Source organism: Zalophus californianus, chromosome 12 (genome assembly GCF_009762305.2).
Source record: "Zalophus californianus isolate mZalCal1 chromosome 12, mZalCal1.pri.v2, whole genome shotgun sequence".
Lineage (NCBI taxonomy): Eukaryota > Metazoa > Chordata > Mammalia > Carnivora > Otariidae > Zalophus > Zalophus californianus.
Window position 1 is genome coordinate 101,766,003 of NC_045606.1, and position 22,217 is coordinate 101,788,219.

General features: G+C 34.4%; 1 protein-coding gene across 4 annotated transcripts in view; it reads right to left on the reverse strand.

Annotated features, from left to right (window-relative positions):
- KMT2C (lysine methyltransferase 2C) overlaps positions 1-22,217 on the reverse strand; it is a 270,536-nt gene that overhangs the window by 77,910 nt on the left and 170,409 nt on the right. For all 4 annotated transcript variants that reach the window (XM_027573958.2, XM_027573955.2, XM_027573957.2 and 1 more), the window contains exons 15-18: positions 12,612-12,731; positions 10,035-10,151; positions 2,708-2,809; positions 2,409-2,513 (exon numbers count right to left, since the gene is read on the reverse strand). In XM_027573958.2, the coding sequence (XP_027429759.2) occupies positions 2,409-2,513; positions 2,708-2,809; positions 10,035-10,151; positions 12,612-12,731 (444 nt within the window). The remainder of the gene's footprint in view (positions 1-2,408; positions 2,514-2,707; positions 2,810-10,034; positions 10,152-12,611; positions 12,732-22,217) is intronic.

Below are 22,217 nucleotides of genomic sequence, written 5' to 3' on the forward strand. Positions count from 1 at the left end.
TGCTGTAGACAGTTTCTGGAATGCTGCCCAGGGAGGGAGAACTCCAGCAGAGTACAATGGGCTCACTGAGTTTAGGACACATGATGGAGTTCTGGAAGGCTGAGGCAGTTGCAACTGGCAGGACAGAGTCCTGGAAAGGAAGGAGCGATAAAGAGAAAGAGCTCTAGAAACCTACACAGAACTTCCCTCAAGTGTTTGGCTAAACACCAAACTGCATATACAGAAGGCCAAACAAGGACACAACCAGGACAAAGAACAGCTACGGGGAATCTCTAAGCTGAACAACTGTAACAGCTCACAATGCTGAAGACATTTGAATCTCAACCAGTCAAAGTAAAAAGATACTAGCGGGGGGGAGGGGGTCACAGGGAGCTGGTGGCGGAAGGATATGGGGAGAATTCAATAGAGACGTCATAAAAGCCACGCCTCATGTCTCAGATTAAACTCAAGCTAGAAAAGCAGTTACTACAGTGCAGTCTAGGAAACCATAGTGGGTCTGTGAGGTCAAAACCATTTTCATAATGATGTTAAGATGTTATATGCCTTTTTCACTTTAATTCACTCACAGTGATGTTTTGCAGGGGCTACATGATATATAAAAAACAGCATTGCATGACATCATAACAAACATGCTTGTTTATTTCAGTTTTAAAATATTCCCAGTTAATTTCTAAAATGGTAAATATTCAATAATTATTATTCTCATAAACACAAACTCTATGAGGTCCTTAATAATTTTAGACTGTTAATGGTTCTAAGACCAAAAAGTCTGAGAACAGCCACCTCAAAGTGAAGGTTCTCTAGACCTACCCCAGAAAGCCTAGAGAAGCTTCAAATGGTTCGAATGTCTACAATAACTGCCTGCAAAAACTCCATACTTTTTTTTTTAAAGATTTTATTTATTTATTTGACAGAGAGAGACACAACAAGAGCAGGAACACAAGCAGGGAGAGTGGGAGAGGGAGAAGCAGACTTCCCGCCGAGCAGGGAGCCCGATGCAGGGCTCGATCCCAGGACCCTGGGATCACGACCTGAGCCGAAGGCAGACGCTTAACAACTGAACCACTCGGGCGCCCCCAAAAAACTCCATACTTTTTAAAGGAACAAAATCCAAACTGCCAACAATACCAAAATGTACAGCTGCCACAATCAAAGATTACTAAATTAAAAAAATATATACATCCTTGTAAGGAGGACAGTAAGCTAATACTGTAATAATAAGCTAATAATGAGAAATGTCAGACATGGTAGAATTAACAACAAATACAAGGACTTAAAAAAAATCTCAATGAATAAAAAGATTTAAACTACAAGATAACTTAAACTATAAAACTGTGATTAAAAAATACAATCATCTCTGAAAAATCCACTGGATGGGTTTAAAAATAGATCAGACACTGCATAATAAAAGTGAGTTTGGAACGCAAACAATGAATCATGGGACACTACATCAAAAACTAATGATGTAATGTATGGTGATTAACATAACACAAGAATAAAAATAAATAAATAAATAAAAGAAAAGTGAGTTTGGGGAGGGGCACCTGGATGGCTCAGTCAGTTGAGCATCCAGCTCTTGGTTTTGGCTCAGGTCATGATCTCACAGTCTTGATATTGAGCCCTGCATCAGGATCCACACTCAGGGCACAGTCAGCTTGAGATTCTTTCTCCCTCTCCATCTGCCCTTCCTGTTCATGCTTGAGCACGCTCACTCTCTTTCTCTTAAATAAAGCTTTTTTTTTTTTTTAAGTGAGTCTGGGGAATGTAACAGAAACTATACAAACTAAAGTAGCAGGAAGAAAAGCAACTGCAGAAAAATCAACAAAGTGAGAATGATCTGGGGACAATATCATATAATTTTGTACACATACAACTAAGATTTCAGAAGGAGGGTGTGGGGAACAGAAAAAGAAATACGAAGAAATGACCAAAATTGCTCCAAAACTGATTTAAAAATACCAACCCACTAATCCAGGAAGCCTAACAGAAAATGTTCTTCATATACAGGTGAGGGTTGAGAAGAATAACATGGGGAAGAGACCAGGTGAATGAATGGATTTTTATTAAGTTCCGTGGTTGGTGTCAACTTTTTATTATCAGTAGACAGAATGTATCAATTAAACTTCATGCCTTAGCAAATAAAAGTATAAAATATCTTTTAAAGACATGCATTTTTATTTTTAGTTTTTTGAGACAGCAGGATAACCACTACAATTTAAGACCACAGATTTATAGGAAATAATTTTTTCAGGTAACACTTGAAAGGCAATATTTAAATATTAAATAAGGTCATGTATGTCTAATGATACTAACAAACAGTAACTAATTGTAAGAAATGGAAACAGCATAATACTACTCATATCAAATTTCAATATAGTTTTAACTGATTTAAATTCAAGTATATTTACCTTAATACTGACACAATATGGATGGTAACACTGACCACACTGAGAACAGGCAAGTAATCTTCCCTCTGCTCCTTGGCCAAAACTGCCACAAACGACACACATATCCTGAAATTAAAAACACATGAACATAATAATTTGGGTTGGAGACTCAGCTAAGAATGTACTGGTTTTATTTTTTAAATTACCTTCTTAGCTGTTATAGCTCTAAAGCTAAACAGTAAATGATTTCAGTGCATACGGGATAAAGCAGAAGGGGGAAGGAGGAACTCGAGAGTGGAAGGCCATAACTGAGCTCCAACCTGGTGCAAGGTGAACTTGTCACTACTAGAAAACAGCACCACAGTGTTGTGCATGGAGTTTTCTTCTTCATCCTTATTCGATGAAACATCTGCAGCAGACACCTATAAAAAGCAAAATACACAGAGGGTACAGTCATACTTTAAACCTGTAGCACACTTAAATGAAAAGCACAAGAAGATTCATATTCAAAATACAATTTTTGCCAAGGCCCAGAGTAACAATTCCAAATTAGATTATTATTATTACCAAGATAATACCATAAAGGTGTAAGTCCTGACACTTTAGTTACCTAATGGTCTCTTCAGAACTACAAGTCCCATAGATTAGGACCAGTGAGAAAATATAAACTATCTTTAGTAAGACTTAATTAGCCAGAAATCTTAATGAGGAAACAAACAAAAGAAACTGTATTATATTTGTGTATGTGTAGAGCCTATATATCTATACATACATATACCTACATATATATGTACTGTTTTAGAGACTCTAAAACCTGCAATCTGGCTAGTCAAAACTGAGATGTGCTGTAAGTATAAAATACCTACCAGATTTTAAAGACTTAAGTATCAAACAAAAAAGAACATAAACATAGCTCATAAACAATTTTACATATTTTACATATTACATGTCGAAATGGTAATATTTTGGATATGTCAGGTCAAAAGGTATAAAGTTAAATTACACCTGTTCCTCTTTTCTTTTTTAATTTAGCTACTATAAAGTTTTAAATTGCATATGTGAGATACATATATTTCTGTTGGACAGCACTGCTTTAAAATATTATTATTTTGAATAACTTACCAAAATTTCAGTCTTAGCCAAAAGATTACCCACCACAAATATTCATTCCTGGACATGGCTAAATTTCACCAAATCAACTAAGTACCTACTGGCTTGTTAATAATTATTTCCAGAATGCTTATCACAAAAAAAACTCTAAATTAGTTGCTAAAAAAGAAAACAGGGAGACCAATGCCAAAATTTTAAAATACGATCCTCTTCCCTTACAATCTAGCCTGGAAGGACAGACATGAAACATAATAGGTTGAGTTCAAAATAAAAAGGAATAGTATTGTTATTCCTGAGGAATGACTGAAAGAATAACTAAAAAGAAGGAATATATTACAAGAATAATATTTTTCATTGCAAGTAAGTTTAAAAGCAGTTTTAATGGCCAGTACTACTATTATAGAATCAACCATAAAAGCCATTTACAGTCATAATATAAGTCTAAAGACTACAAGGGAAAACTCTAAGCAACCTACATAGTCATCACTAAGGAATTACTAAAACCATGGTAAATCCAAACTGGAAAATTATGCAGCATTTAAAAAACGGTGGTAGAAATGTGTTTTGATTTCCATCAAAAAAAAATAAAATCACCAAGCTACTTAGCTGAGTACAAAAATAAGCTGCAGAATATGTGAGGTAGAACACTACGGTACAAAAACATGCAAAGCAATTATACGTAATCTACTGGCACATATAACAAGTTGAATCATAAGAAATTGCTGTTTTTCCAGGTCAAAAATGGTTGAAGGTTGGCAAGTTCATATGGATCAGCCTAGTATGTAAAGACACCAAACTGGTAAAAGGAAGAAAATCAAGACTCAAGAGGCAGCAGCGGTACTGGTGACCTAACAGTATACTGTATTTTTTTTTTTAGGAAATATATTCAAAAATGTTCATCTTGGGGTGCACAGGTGGCTCAGTAGGTTAAGGGTCTGACTCTTGATTTCAGCTTGGTCATGATCTCAGGGTTGTGAGATCAAGCCCCACAATGGGCTCTGCACCGGGCATGGAACCCACTTAAGATTCTCTCTCTCCCTTTGCCCCTCCTTCCATGTCTCTCTCCCTCACTCTCTTAACAAAATAAATAAAATTTTTTAAAAAAAAGTGTCTCTCAAAATTAGCATTTTAAGATTTTAGCAAGTCAAACAAGATGAGTAATAAAGTAAAATATCATTCCATTAGTAATAATTAAGTGTCTACCAAAAGTGAAGTTACCAGTAATTCACCCCAAGGACTAAAGATGCACTGAAAACATTATTAAAATATGAAAACTATGACAATAGCTAAAATATAGCTAACAAAAGTATGCTGAAATAAAAAGTATCCATTTCTATATCCCCATCTGCAACACAGAAAACAAAACCGGTTTTATAATTGGATGATACCTAGTGAATAGGCTCAAAAAAATGATAAAATTTTATTTTTTTCAAAGACAAATTTAGAGAAATCAGAGAACACTTTTATTTGAAATAAAAAACAAGATGGACTACAGTATTCCCAGTACAAACCAGAAACAAAGTCTGTACAGAAAGCTGCAATATCACCCAGATTCAAAGAGCATATTTAAATTTTAAGTGCTAAAAAAATCAAGGCTTTTGAACAGCAACTGTACATGTAAGAAGGAAAACAGTATCAGGTAGCTTAATGACCCACTGTTTTCATTTTATACTTCATTTCATGACCTTTAAACTACGAGATATATAAAATCTACCTCAAAGGTAAAGAAGACAATCTTTGAGAGAGTGTCCTAGTATTGCCTACATACATATTACTCTGATTTATCCTAAAGGTGACAGAAGTCTTATTTGGCTGGACTGCAGAGATAAGCCTAAGAGAAAAGAAATCTCTAACCTAAACCTCACAAGTGGGGGATTTCCAAGCAGGGACATAATAAGTAAACAAAAAAAGAAGAGCAAATTAAACTCAAAGTGAGAGGAAGAAAACAGTAAAGATCAGAGTAGATAACAATGTAATGAAAAACAGAAAAAAAAAAAAAAGAGAAAAATTAGTAAGAGCAAAGGCTGGCTCAAGATAATAAAATTGATAAACCTGCAGCAAGACCAATCAGGAAAAAAGAGAGAAGACACAAATCACCAACACTGGGAATGAGGAAGGTGACATTACTCCATATTCTACAGATATTAAAAGGATAACAGGCCAACAGATTTGTCACCTTACATGAAATGGATAAACTCCTTGAAGGGCAAATTAATGTAAGAATAAATAGATAACCTAAATAGCCCTATACCTACCAAGGAAACTGAATATATAGTTAAAAATCCTCCCATGAAGAGGGAAAAAGCCTCTTCAACGTATCTTTTTGGGAAAACTGGACAGCAACATGCAAAAGAATGAAACTGGACCACTTTCTTATGCATATATAAAAATAAATTCAAAATGGGTCTAAACGTGACCCCTGAAACCATAAAGATCCTAGAAAAGAGCATAGGTAGTAATTTCTCTGACACCGGCCGTAGCAACATTTTTCTAGATAGATCCCCTGAGACAAAGGAAACAAAAGCAAAAATAAACTACTGGGACTACATCAAAATAAAAAGCTTCTGCACAGCAAAGGAAACAATCAACAAAACTAAAAAGCAACCTACAGAATAGAAGCAGATATTTGCATATAACATACCCAATAAAGGATTAGTATCCTAAATAAATAAAGAACTGATAGAATTCAACACCAAAAACACAAATAATCAAATTAAAAAATGGGCAGAGGACATGAACAGACATTTCTCCAAAGACATCCAGATGGCCAACAGATACATGAAAAGATGCTCATCATCACTTATCATCAGGGAAATGCAAATCAAAACTACAACGAGGGATCACTTCACATCTGTCAGAATGGTTAACATCAAAAACACAACAACCAACAGGTGTTGGGAAGAATATAGAAAAAGGAACCCTCCTGAACTGTTGGTAGGAATGCAAACTGGTGTAGCCACTGTGAAAAACAGTATGGAGGTGCCTCAAACAAGTTAAAAATAGAACTACCCTACAATCCAGCAATCGCACTACTGGGTATTTACCCAAACAATACAAAAATACTAATTAAAAGGGATACGTTGCACCCCTATGTTTACTGCAGCATTATTTACAATAGTCAAGATATGGGAGCAGCCCAAGCGTCCACTGACTGATGAATGGATAAAGAAGATACACACACACACAGTGGAATAGTATTCAGGCATAAAAAGGAATGAAATCCTGCCATTTGCAAAGACATGGATGGAGCTAGAGAGTATAATGCTAAGTGAAACAAGTCAGACAAAGACAAATCCCATATGGTTCCACTCATATGTGGAATTTAAGAAATAAAACAAATGAGCAAAGGGGGAAAAAAGGAGAGACAAACAAAGTAAGAAACAGACTCTTAACTATAGAAAACGAACTGATGGTTACCAGATGGGAGGGGAGTGGGAGAATGAGCGAAATGGGTGACGGAGATTAAGGAATGCACTTGTCATGTTAAGCACTGGGTGATTAAAATAAAAACTTTAAAAAAAACCTTTTCACAAAGAAAACTCTAGGCCAAAATGGCTTCACTAATGATTCTATAAATACTATAAGGAAGAATGTTTCCAATACCACACAACTCTTCCAGAAAATTGAAGAGAAGATTCTATTTCCCAATTCACTCAAGAAGCCAGCATTATGCCAATACCAAAAACAAAGAAATTAAAAGAAAATAAGACTATAGATGAATCAATACCCTCATGAATAGACCTAAGTCTAAAATTTTTAGCCATTTGAATCCAACAATATATGAAAAAGAAAAAACATCATGACTAAGTGCAGTTTATTGCAAGAACATGGGATACATTAGCATACAAAAAAAGCCAATCAATATACTTCACCATATCAATAAACAAGCCATAAATGCAGAAAAAGCGTTTGACAAAATCCAACACCTACACCTGATTAAAAGAAAAACATCTCAGCAACTTATGAATAGAAAGGAGCTTCCTCAAACTGATTTAGGATGTCTATTAAAAAAATTAAACAAGGGGCGCCTGGGTGGCTTAGTGGGTTGACTGACTCTTGATTCTGGCTCAGGTCATGATCTCATAGTCACAAGATCGCCCATGCTGGGCTCCGGGCTCAGCAGGGAGTCTGCTTGAGATTTTTCTCTCTCCATCTTCCTCTGCCACCCCGCCCCACACTCGTGCAAGACACTCTCTCTCGCTCTCTAAAATAAATTAATCTTTAAAAAATAAAAAATAAAACAAAACTAGAGCTAACACCATACTCAATGACGAAAGACTAAATGTTTTCTCTCCTCAAGATCGAAAAGAAGACAAGGTTATCATATCACCTCTATCCAACACTGTATGAAGATTATAGCAAATGCAGTAAGGAATAGAAATGAAAACCCTCCAGATTAAAGAGACAGAAAAATTTATTTGCAAACAACATGATCGTAAGTGTCACAGTGTAGAAAACTCAATGGGTTCCACAAATAAACAAGCAGAAGTAATATAGGAGTTCAGTAAGGCTGTAGGATACAAAAGTCAATACACAAAAATGATTATTTCCAGATACTAGCAACAGACAACTACAATTTGAAACTGAGATAACACTGCCATTTACAATAGCATAAAAAATGTGGAAAACTTAGAGATAAATCTGAGAAATAATGCAAAAGACATTTATATTGTAAACTAAAGAACACCACTGAGACAATTTAAAAAGACCCGAAGAATCAGAGATACACAACGTTTATGGGTTGAAAGACTCTTCACAGTCAAAACATCAACTTCCCCCAAATTGATCTATAGTTTGAAGGCAAACCCAATCAAGATCCTAGCAGGCTTATTTGCACAACTTGACAAGCCAATGGTAAAATTCATATAGAAACATGAAAGATTTAGGATAGCCAAAACAACTTTGAAAAGGTTAAAAAAAAAAAAAAGGAAAACTAACTGTCTGGTTTCAATAGTAGTTATAAAGTAAAAATAGTCAATATAGTATAGTATGGGCCTAAAGATGGAGAAATGGATCAATAGTATAGCACAGAGATTCCAAAATTAGATTCACAAATATATAGATAGCTAATTTTTAAGAATGATACAAAGGCAATTCAGAGAAATGGTGTTCAAACAACTGGATATTCAAAATATGATCTTCGATCTATATTCGTATCATAAAAATTAGCTCAAATTGGATCATACGCTAAAAGTAACACCTAAAACCATAAAACTTCTAGAAGAAATCACAGAATATGTTTGTAAATTTGGGTTATGCAATTATTTCTGACATCAAAAGCACAATCATAAAAGAAAAAAATTAATAAATGGGACTTCATCAAAATTAAAACATTCGCTGTCCCAAACAAGTTCTTTACAACATGTCCAGAATACAAATAAAGATAATACAAAAGAAAGTACATAAAAGAAAATACATAAAGAAAATACAAAACTCAGTAAGTTAAAAAACTATTCAAATTTTTAAAATATACTAAAGATCTGAAGAGTGACTTTATCAAAGAAATATACAAATAAGCACCTAAAAATGTGCCAACATCATTAGTTGTTGAGACAAATGCAAATGGGATATTATTAACATACCTGCTACAGTGGCTGAAATGAAGACTAACCACAGCAAGCACAGGTGAGTATATGGAGGAAACAGGAATCTCATGCACTCTTGCAAACATACAATGTCACACCCAACTTAGAAAGCAGACTCTTCTTAAAAAGCTAAGCATACACCTACCATGTTTCCAGCCATTCCACTCCTAGATATTTATTCATGGGAAAACAAAGCATATGTCCACATACAGACTTAAACATAAAAGTTCATAGCAGGCTATTTTTTGCAGTTTTGTTTTTAACAGCCAAAAAATGGAAGCAACCACAATATCCTTTAATAAGTGAATAGACATACAAACTATGGCACAAACGAAACAATCCACTAGTCTCCTGAACTTAAAATGACGATTAGACTTTGAAAAACAGGATTTTGGTAAAATAGTATAAAGTTACCACACGAAATATCTGCCACTGTTTGCCAAATACACACTTTTTTCAATACACAATTAAAGCTTCATATACATGCCAATGAGCAAATATTTATCAATCTTGAATTAAAATATATCAAAGATAGGCATAAAATTTTCAACATTTTTAGAGTATGTAGTAATCTGCAATATTTCCAGTTTCTTCTGTAAGCCGTATTATAATAAAAAACTTAAAACATCAACTTAAGTTTTTCAAATAAGCTCAATAATGTAACAGGAGTTTGCTTTTATAAAAAATAAAGGAGCAAATATATTACATATATACTTTTGGGAATGGTTGCTATAGAAAGATCAGAGTCAAAGAGGAAGGTAAGAAAAGAAGATGGGAAACATAAAATATTAAGTTTAAAAGTTTAAAAAAAAGGCAGAAGTAGAGTAAAATAAAAATTTGGGCTTATTTATGTGACTCTTACAATCTAACAATTTTACAAATGAGATTATCATCATCAGTCAACAAATTAAGGATTATAGCAAAGATAAAGGATATGAGAAATGAGCCTTACCCCAGGTAACACAACTGCCCCAATTCCACTTTTCAATTTTGACCTGCCTCTGCCACCTCGTCCTGACAATCCTGCACCACGGGGTCTCCGCTTCCCGGGAAATCCCGACCCACGGCCCTACGTAACAGATAAGGAAAAATCAGCATTCTGCAAAAGTCCAAAAAAATGTTTAAATCCAATGTGAGATAAAACATTTTATTAAATTTTACACAAATACTTGCTTCTCTCTTATTCTTATTAGATGATAAATATTAAAAGACCAGGCTTATTTTTATCTTTCAACACGTATTATGCAACTTAAAAAGTATAAACATAAAATGCCTATGATCTTAGAATCCAATGTTAGGTCTGTTTTGTGAATGCCCTATACCAGCAAACTTTGGCCTTAATTTTTCCACTTCCTAATCCTACATTCTAGGTGGCTCAACAGCCACTAACTCCATCCAATTTATATTCAATATAGAGCAAGTATAAGGAAAGACTCACTAACTGTTCTCTCAGTAATTATAGCAATAGCTGACATATATTGAGTACTGACTGTATACTGGTCTAAGCACTTTTTACTCACAACTATCTCATAAGGTTAGTACTATTTTATTATCCCCATTTTAGAAATAAAAGCACTGAGGGATAAAAAAGTAACTCGTCCAGGGGCGCCTGGATAGCTCAGTCGTAAAGCGTCTGCCTTCGGTTTAGGTCATGATCCCAGGGTCCTGTGATCAAGCCCTGCATCAGGCTCCCTGCTCCGCGGGAAGCCTGCTTCTCCCTCTCCCACTGTGTTCCCCCTCTCGCTGTGTCTCTGTCAAATAAATAAAATCTTAAAAAAAAAAAAAAGTAACTTGTCCAAAGTCTAGAGCTAGCAACTCTGACTTGTGTCCACATTCTTAACCAGTATTCTGCAATGCTACTACACTGCATGAAAGCTAATTTTTGCTAGTGTACAAAAGTATTTTTCCTGTCACTAAATTGTCACTTCCCCTACTATTCAACAGCTATCTGTATGAACTCAACAGGTGTACCTCACTCTACCACAGTATTTAGAGGATAATATATTTAAAGTTTATAGGAAAGCTGATAAAAAGGCAAAAAGCTTGCTTTAACTGGATAATAATTACTTGAAATGCAAATAACTGATCTGAATTTTTACCCAACACACAAAAATATTCTACAGGAAAACAGGTTAAATTCTCTGATATTCTAACAAATAAATACTAGGGTTGTTATTGTTGTTTTGTTGTTTATACTCCAACTCATGTATTACTTTCTGAAAAAGCCTGACATCAACACATATTTATAATATTCTGTGTATCTAAAATTATTAAAATAATCAGGAAAATCCTGATATTTTTCCCATAGTAAGTTAAATAATAATGTCACATTTTCAACTGATAGCATTTTTATTGTAGTCTGAAATGCTGAACTCGTTACCTATTTAGCACAACAGTTTCCAAGTTGATAATTTATGGTTATAATGTGAGCATAAAACAAATACACATGAACAAAAAGGAAGGGGGTAATCTTTTTTTCCCTTCAGTGTTGATAATTACAAATTGCATCTCCTTGTTCTCTTAAACTGCTCTTTTTTAGATCTCTTGTGCTTTTTTGAACAAAGGATAGGGAGGATTGAACTGGAGAGTCTTCCTGTTGATTAAGTAGGAAAGATTTTTTTTAAAGTTAAGTCAATTATTAAATCAGGACTATAATAATCTAGTTTTCCCCAGCATCTAAAGACACAGATGAGAATAAGTGAAAATTGGTGGTATTTGCTACAAAATTGTCAAAACATCTTTTATACTCTTAAACCAACTATCTCTACTTTCAACACCTTGCATATCAGAGTGAGCTGAAAAAGTTCTAATAGTGATAGAAAATAAGAAAGTAGAATTGAGAACTCCTGTGAAATCCCTGATTAGTCTAAAATAAACAGCCTTATTCCAGAATATTAAATACAGAAGATGAAGAAAATTATCTTCTCTAGGTAGTAAAATATTTTAACTTCTCAGACGATTAATACTTTTCAAATTAATTTTTTACCCTCTAAAATGCATCAGACTACCTAACTTACTTCAAGAACTAGCAGAGTCCTCCATCAATGACATGAGAGAGAGGCCCTGTAATTGTTAGGTTATTAACACAGACAGTGAAATCTGCTGTGATTCTGGTATTTCTTCTCCATTAGCACATAATAGATTAGTGTAGTTTTCTTTTGTCCTTTTCTAAGCAACAAAATTTTATGATTATCATGAATGAGCAAGTCCTAAATTACTTTATAGCCTATGTGACAAGGATTTTCTCCCACAGAAACACTGGTAATTACAGCATAAAAGAAAGCAACCATAAAAAGAAGTTATCAAAAATTCACACTTAAAATCAGTCATGTAAAATTGCAATATAACTTCCTTCTAATCCAGATTTTTTTTTCCATGCTGACTCTTCATACTAAAATTTTTAGATTAAAAAAGTGGCTCTGGAATCTGAACTATTTATCTAGAAAAGAAAGGCTTAATTCTTAACTTCTACTTGGACAAAACCAACTAGAAAGAAATGATATATGAATGTAAATGCAATTTTATTTACCACTTTGATGCTCCAAATGGCACTGCCAGGAAGCTGCCGGGGTTTAAAAATTTCCCGACCTTCTGAAATGTCTGGGGACCAGGAAGGTGGGCTCACTGTATTATGGGTACTCCAAGCCCCCTAGGATATGGCAGGTGAGAAAATAGATGTATAAAACTCAGCAACGTAAAAGGTCAAAGCCAGCAACTGAGGAATTTTAGAACAGCAAAAACAAATGCAGACGTATGGAAATTTAGGACAAATTGCTTCAAGATAGGGACAAGAAGCTTATGGCTTACAATGATTTTATACTTAAATGTTTGCAGCTACAATTTACATTAAGTATTTTATTCAGATGGAAACATCAGTACAATGAAACATACTGGGAATTAGGGTTTATAGGACATCAACACTGACTCATGAACTTCAATTATAGAACCAAAACATAAATAAAAGTCAATTAAACTCTAAGAATTAATACTTTATATAAGAAACTATTTGGGGATTATTTCCTCTAACAACTATCACTCTCCTGGAAAAGAGAAATAACCTTAAAGAACGTTACATACGTACACCTACTGCTATAAACAACCAAAGCAGTAGGCAAACAAATGCAATCAGCAACATGAGTAATTGATAGACACGTTCACTTTAAATTGTGGAAAGTTAGTCTGCAATCTTAAGATGTAGATATCAGTTATAATCCTAGCATTTAACTACTCTTCCTTCCAGTAACCACTAGTTGTAGTTTTGGTTTTTATTTTTATTTAGGGAACTATCATCCTTAGATTATATCCAAGGGACTAATTTGTACAGTGGAAAAGGTTAAAGCAAATTGTCCTAAATTTGCAAATTAAAATGCCTAAGATACTTGGTTATTTGTACAAGAAACAGTATCTTATTAAAATAGTTAAAATGAAAGTAAGACATTTTACTTCTTAATAACCACATTCAGCATTAACCTGAACTAATCTGATGAAGACGCTAAGCAGCATAAATAAAAAAGTCTACTTCACAAAGATAATATTTTAAAGAAAAACACAGAACAAATGTCAAACAATAAAGAACCTATTTTGAATTAGGCAATTCCATACCATATGCTGTAACTTTTACCACTTAAATGACCCAAACTTAAGAAACACAGTACTTACCAGGTTTCTAGAATATTATCAAACTAACAAGTAGTAGTCTATGAATCACATAAAACTACCACCAGGAATTTAAATAATCAACCAGAATTAGAGTTTGACTACCCTTTGGGGAGCAGATAATTAATGCAATAACAGTATTTTGAGAAAAAGCACCCAAGGAAGAGCCTGGTTTCACTTTTAATTAACCTACCCTCAAGCTCAGTGAATGGCTGTCCTGATTTTACTGACAGGTAAATTACCTCGCTTTCCCAGTGTCAGATCAACTTGCATCTATACCTATGTCTTTCCTGCTGCATCCAGGGTCTCTGGGTAACCTGTATTGCTGCCAGCGGTCATTTCTCTATTCTCACTGTACTCCAACTGTCAACGTCACCATACAGTTCTGTTGGGTTCAATGCAGCACACCTGTGAATGTTTCTCTGCCATTCCTTGCTGACCTTTCTGTCCCCCATGCATGCCCTTCCTCCACCAGACCTCCAAAGCTCCAGTGTTTCCCAGGGCTGAGGCCGGGACAATGTTCCTTTCTGTGTAGTCTCTTCCTAAATGGTATGATCTATCATAAAGGCTATAAACACCATCCTGAATGTTGTTGTCTCCCAAATTCACATTTCTAGTTCCAACATGTTCTTGCAGAAGTTAGTATGGTTTTCAACTTCCTCCTTAGCACGTCCATTCTGTCACACCAAACCTCACAACTTAACCACACCTAAAATCTCTCCCTTACCCAGTTCCGTCTCACAATCTTCCCCCTCTTCAGAAACAGATTCCAGACCTCAAGTCAGAAAATGGGGAGTCATCTGATCTGTTCTCTTCCCTCATCATTCTCCCCTGCCACTCCTTCAATCCAAACCATCAGTAAATCAGTACTCAATCTCCCTACCCCGCAACCCCCTCAAGCCCTCCTCTACACAGCAGCCAGAAGGACTTGGCAAAAATGTAAATCTGATCAAGCAAGACACTACCTTGTTTCAAACCCTTCCAACAGCTCCTCGGTGCATTTAGTTTACTTCAAACCTTTCCCACCGCCTCTTTCCAGCCACATCCTGCGGCCCTCTCTCATGACTGGTATGTCCCCACTACCCTGGTTTCCTTCAAACATGCCAAGCTCTTCACCACTGGGGGGCTAACTGACTCTGGACAACTGCAACTCTCCAAAGGATGGCTTCTTCACATACGGGCTCAGACATTTCCTCATCAAAGATGCCTTTCTTCAGCACTCCAGCTGAACTATCCTCTACCTTACAACATGTTTTGCATCTTCTCACTGATTGAAATTTGGGGTCTTATGTTTTACTGTTTCTGATTATCTACTGGTAGAGAATGGGGGCAAGAGATACCTAAATTTAGTTCTCTCAAGGTTTCCATTGGTTTTTCTCTGATAAAATTCCTTTTGGTGGATAATTTAATGTTATGTCAGGAGAAAGCTCTTAAAACATATTATAAAAAGTCATACTCTCAGATAATATGTTATTCACCATAATTTAAAAGTTAGCTTTGATGCCAAAATTGTGTCTAATTTTAAAAACATTTACACTTCATAGAACATGGATGAACAAAATGAAGGGCTCCATAGATCAAGAATGTATGGATGCCATTTCAGGAATAATTAGAAAACCATTCAACTACTATGAAGAACTTATATAATAAAAGCTTGGGTAATTACATTATGAATTTTAAAAACTATATTATTGTAAGACATTGGAAGATAGATTGTGTGCAATTTTATAGGAACTGGAGAAAAATTATGATTATACTTAGATGTTTTGACAATGAAAAAATTACCTAATATATTCTTTAGACCTTAAAACTAATATACAGCTATAATTATCAACTTTAGTCATAAATTATCCTACAGATCTCAGCTTTGATGAAAAAGAATTTACATAGACAATTCAGAGGTCAGCTCCCCTGTCTACTGAAACATGGTTTACACTGTTGTTACACTTGAATTTATACTTACTACATTTACATTTATTTGTTGCCATTGGACTAGAAGCTTGATGAGAAAAGACCATTCTTTTTGTTCACTGCTACGTTAAGCATTCTATTCAGTGCTTATTGAATGCCTATTTTTTTCCACTGGGCATGTTTTTTCAGATGAATAAATGCATCAATAAGCATTGTACTTTGAAACATACTAATTCCCCCAACAGATATAGCCTACATTCCTGAATTTCCTCACCTTAAAAAAAATTACCCACCCATCCAATGCACTGCTACTCTTAAACTATAATGAATTAAAAACAAAAGCGTTCAAAATGTAGCCATCAAGAAACTAAGTTGTAAAGAGAGCTAAAGAGAAGCAACTTACTATCAAATCCTATAGAAACTTAAAAAAAAAATACTACTAGGTTGAGATTCAATTAGATTCTAACAATAATTACTGAACCCAAAACCTGTTTAAAGTTGGTATTACGTTTCTTTCTACCTGAGGCCAACTTCTCAGGTAAATTTATCAACCTGGTAAATTATACAGCTGTTACAAGGGCTGTGGGATAGGAAAATGGAAACAATAATGGCAAGTGGAGAAAAGGATATTAAGGTCAACTTTCTATTATTAGAAGCCTAATCCTGTTGGTTGCTGGCTGTTAAATATGATCAATGTCATAATTAGAGCCCAACAGCATCCCAATCTACCGAAAAAGTTTCAGAGGAGCCAGAGGTTTGGTGTCTCCTGGGCAGACTTTGCACCCGCAAGTCATCCTCCCTCAGGTCCAGCCCCTCCCAACATGCTCTGTGAAACCAAGGTTGCTACTGAAGGGTAAGTCTGATTCAGAGAAAGCAAAAATGATGGAGAGCAGAAAGGACAATCAGCAAGAGAAACAGAAAACCTAAGCATTTATAATTCCTTTTCGGTATGTACATTCACTCATGTATATTACAGCCACAACAGCAAACAACTCATTTTTATGACTTAGAGAATTCTTTTCACATAAATAAGTCTCACATACAAAACTGAGTTCAACATCAAATGGAACAAGAAATTTAGTCCTGATAGTGCTTTGATAAGATGCTATAAAAAGACAAAAACAGCTGTTACCAGCTTTAGCCTTCAATAATTTAGGAATGTGAATTTGGCTGGTGCTGGCAATGGTTTTAGAACAGCTTCGGAAATATCACAATAGGCACAAGGAAACCAAGAGAAAAGGGATGCTTCTGATCTCTATGTGTACGCAGCTTGCCACCCCAGAGGGCTACAAACTTTTTAGGTTTAAAACTACAGGTTTTCAGCAATTTAGAGCAGTGTTTCTTGGACTTTAGCTGCACAGCATGCAAGTCTGAGTTGAGCTTCCTCTCACCCTCTACTTTTCCATAGTACCCTGGGTTTCCTCTCCTGCAGGACATATCACACACAGTATAATTAATAGGCTGTTCAGTTCCAAAATCTGTGCAGCCATTACTTGGCTTTGAACTCAAGAAACCTACTACATACTGTATTTACTGTGTCCAGTATTTGACTCACTCAAGGCCTACAGCTATTTTCATTGGCACATTTCAGTACAAGTAATTATCAGTCGATCTGATTGGTTCTCCCGAGCTACGTTTAATACAGGACGATTATCTCCTCAAGTTGTCATTGTCACAGAATATATGCATTACTCTGCAATTCAAAAAGGCAAGCAGGGCAGCACTACCACTTGCTAGGTGTCAGGTGCTATATATGTGTTATTGTTAAATTCCAACATCAACCCTAAGAGGTAGTTTTACAGATAAAGAAACAAGACAGTTGGCAAGGTAACGTGCTTAGTGTCACCCAGACAATAATTGAAAATAAGGATCTGAATCCAAGTAATTGCACTATGGAAATACGCACGCTGAATTTATAGTAACCAATCTTTCCTGGTATCAGTTACAGGAAGAACTGATGTAAACAATACAAAATACTTCTTAAAAGTCACTTTTTAAAAACGCAGCATAGTATTTAGACTAGACTATAAGTGGAAAATCACTCTGGGCAACTACAGTGCATCTTTTATTCTCCGTAAAGAATACAGAATGTGTTATCTGTTTACTAATGAAACCTTTAATAGGCTCTAAGACAAAGTATAAGAAATGTAGGTTTTACCTTACCTAATAGGTATCCAAGAAGGGACAATTAAAACTACACAGGGTAATTTCTTTCCTTTTAGTGAATACCACCGTGTATAAGTTATATCAAGCAATGCTTCAAAATTCAAACATTTTAATTAAAAACTGGATATGAAATAATTTAACAAGAACTAAACCTCTCCTTATTTGGACAGTACGATTTATAGATATGCCTTTTTTTAACCTTAAAAACAAAACAAAAATTTAAAAAATCAACAGTGCTTCTTAAGGATTTTTGTTTACAAACTAGAAATGGTGTCTACTATTTTAAAAAAGAAAGAAAGTGCTTACTTGTAATTAATTGTTAATAAAACTACAATCCTCTACAGCTCGCCACCTTGGAGGTTCTTCTCTCACAAGAATAGATTATGAAACTGATCTGTTAACTCAAAACACTTCATTCAAAATGCTATTGCAGTAAGCAAGTATGTCATAAAATTCTATGGTTCATAATAAAATTAGTTAAATTAATAAATATCCACTTGACAATGTAATGGAAAAGTGGTTATGATCTAATGAAGTACTATCCTTGGAAACCTACTATACTGAAGAAATTTCACTTTGAGAACCCCTCAATAAATTTCAGTCTTAGAACTTAATGGAAATTTCTACGGTTTCCATATACATGATTTTAGCAACAAAAAATGATGGAAAGGTAAAATCAAAAATGAAAAACTTCCTAGAATTGAAAGTTTTCAAAATACAGTTGAGTACTTAAGTTTATTTTTATGAAATTTCATTGAAATATTTAATATTTCAATAAAACATATTTCATAGGTTTAATAAACCTCTTTCAATACTATCATGAAAGCACTTAGTACATTAAGTGTCTAAAGCAGAGCACAGTCATGTGATTATATGAAATATTTTTCCATAAAATAAACTGATACAAATAGGATAAATAACAGAAGATGGGCTGAAATTACTATTATCTCAGAATTTCCAAATTAAAATGGATAAATACAACTGTGGAATGAGAGAAATAAGTAGAAAATGAAAAACACTGTTATGTGATATGCTGAAATAAAAAATGTTTCCATGCTATTTTCCACTGCTTTTTAAGAATCATTTCTTGTAGTAAGTCGTATGCATACAAGTAACAATGAGTAGCACATTTCCCTAATTCAGGACTCTACTTCCAGGGCTAAAATGAAAGAAGACTGTAGGGCTGTTTTAATTGTAGGGTGGGGTCATTGCACTGATATGTTTTAAGGCTCTCCAGGCAATTATAACATGCAGTTGGCCAATAATGACTTTTCTATACCTAAGGTCCAAAGTGGATATACCCATAAAAATACTAAAAAAAAGAAACACTAAAATATATACAAATGAATAACTTCAATAAAGGATGAAAGAAAGAAATCCCAACTGTTCACTGGGACAATTTATATGAAACCATGTCCAACTGGCTGGCTCCCTGTCATTGCTCCACCAATTTCCTTCTCCTACTATACCTATCATGTCTATATTCTTCCTCTTTATCTTTGTGAAATCCTGTGTCTGAAATGAGGAAGAAAACAAGAAAAAGAAACTTTTTCTATCCACAACCATCAGAAAAACTTACCTTACTGTTCCCACAGTAAAGTTTTGAAGCATACATCTGAGATATATTTGAAACATCTCATGAAGAATATAGTATAAATAACACCTAAACTCTTCCATATAAAAAGTGTAATATAAAACACTAAACTTGAATGATTAATCACTTCTAAAGGGAAAATAATCCTGTACAGATTCCATGGTCTGTGTCCTGATATCTCCAACTCAGAATAGTGATTTATATACCCATCCATACTCTAGTATCACTACACACATACTCATATATATGTACTTATATGTGTATATACAAGAGAACATGAACATATGTGTACATATGTATGACTTCTATATTGATAATCTATTACACATTGAAAATACACAGTGAATTGTTGCTACAACAAATCGTTTTTATCATTCACTTAAAAATGTGTCCTATGAGCAATTGAAGGTTGTAGACTATTTCTACTTCAGCACCATTCTTAATTTATCACTCTTAAATTCAGTTGGTATTTCTTTTCAAATGTAGTTCCTTCTGGAACTAAAATCTTCCTGTTTTTAAAAATGCTTGCCCTTGGGGTGCCTGGGTGGCTCAGTCATTAAGCGTCTGCCTTCCGTTCGGGTCATGATTCTGGGGTCCTGGGATCAAGCCCGGCATCAGGCTCCCTGCTCCACGGGAAGCCTGCTTCTCCCTCTCCCACGCCCCCTGCTTGTGTTCCCTCTCTTGCTGTCTCTCTGTCAAAAAATAAATTAAAAATCTAAAAAAAAAAAAAAAAAAAAAAAAAAAAGCTTGCCCTTGCATTGTCTAATAAGGTAGCCATTAGTCATGAGACTACAAAGTACTTCTAATGTATGTGGTGGGAAACCAGATCTTGAACACTTAGCATGAAAAGTGAATGTAAAAGATCTCATTAATAATTTTATTATATACATAATATGATTGTTTATATATGTTATATATTATAGTTATATATGAATTATATGTAATTATTTATATAGTTATACTACATATATTTATCATACAATTTATTATATATAATATATATTATATATAATATATAATAAATATATATAAATATATAAAATACTAACATATTTTTAATATATTAAGTTAAAACATTAAAATTTATTTCACCTGCTTATTTTTAAGTGGGACTACTAGAAATTTTTAAATTAGATCTATGAGGCTTGCCTTATACTTCTCTTAGACAGCAAAGGCTTACCCTTCTACTGGCTAACTCCTTTCTCCAAAAAACATTCAATAATCCAATCATTAGCTGACACCTCAAATTTAAGCTTCCAGATTTTGTTTCTAATTATTCATTTAATTTCTAAGCGAATTCTTTAGAAAAGCTCACATAATATTAGAAAACATGAGATGTTTTGTTGAGATGAACATAAAGATCTGACGACTGTGAAAAAGAATTTAATCAATGAAATGCGCAGTTCTTTGGTTAGGATAGTCTTCCCTATACTGGTAAAGACCAGAGAACCTTCAACAAAATATGGAAACACTACTGTTAACAATCAAAACACAGCTGAACACCAAAGAATCTTGCTTATATCACAATCATTGCCATGAACATCCATCTCATTTTATACCCAGTCCCCACTACCAAGAATATGCAAAATAAACACAAACCTAAAGATATAACACAGGAATTCTTGACATCAAAGAAACTCATGTAACAGAGTAACAGACTTCAGGATTTCCAACATAAAGATATACACTGGAATATTCCCTGGAAGTTACGACCTCAGTACCTCAGCAATGATAAAAAATAAAAGAGCTGTCTTGTTCTATCCAATTCATACTCTCCACAAAAACAGCAGTACATCAGCAAGCTATGCATCACCAAGTGAAGGCTGTTTGCTACACAACTAAAACCAAGCTAAAAGGTTAAACATGCCTATGAACTGTTTATGAGATTAGCAGCAATTATGAAGCAGTAATGAGACAATGGCAACAGAAAATAGAATACTACCAGAATTGGGAACTGAAAGAGAATACAGCAGAGGCAATAACAAATATTAGGACATGGGTCATATAAAATGGGATAAACCTGGAAGACACTCTCACACACATACATTAACACACACTCAGACTCATATGCACATAAATCTTAGAACATTAAGTCAACAGAAAAATAATCCTAATGGTTTCTCAGTTGGAGTAAAAGTCTCTATATAGTAAAATTTGACAGGAATATTTATGATGCAGTATCTTTAAAAGAATGTAAATATCTGAATCAAAATTAAATTTGAGATTCAAATTTCCATTGCTGAAGTTTTTTCAGAGCCAAAACCACGTAACTGTTACTTAACAATTATTTTTAAAAAAGAAAACAAGAGTAGGGAGGAGAACTGGTTTGAGGAGAAAACCCTCTCTTGGTAGAATATAAAATAAGTATCACGGAAAATACTTAGAGAAAGGCATATAGGAAGGAGTGTCTTAGTTTACTGCGTATGTCTTTGCCACACAGAAGTAGTTCTCCCCCATGAGGCAATTACTTTGCCTCTGGTGTGTAACTTCCTGTCTTCAGAGAATAAAATATATCTGGAATTTAGATGAAACTAAGTCTCACATTAAAATAAAATTCTATTTTTCTACTTCTCTTTGGATTCCAAAATTGGATGATCAAGATGATACTACTCCTATAACGTCAAACTTTAATCACTGGAAGCAATTTAAATCATGAGACGCGAAACTTCAGATTACCACTGCGACTAAACACTGCACTGTTGGATATCTTGCCATTTTATAAGAACTTCAGAAAATAGAAATTTTGTAGAATAAATATTAGCTATAGCATCTCACTTTGTCTTCTGGTTAGTTTAAATCCCACTAAAA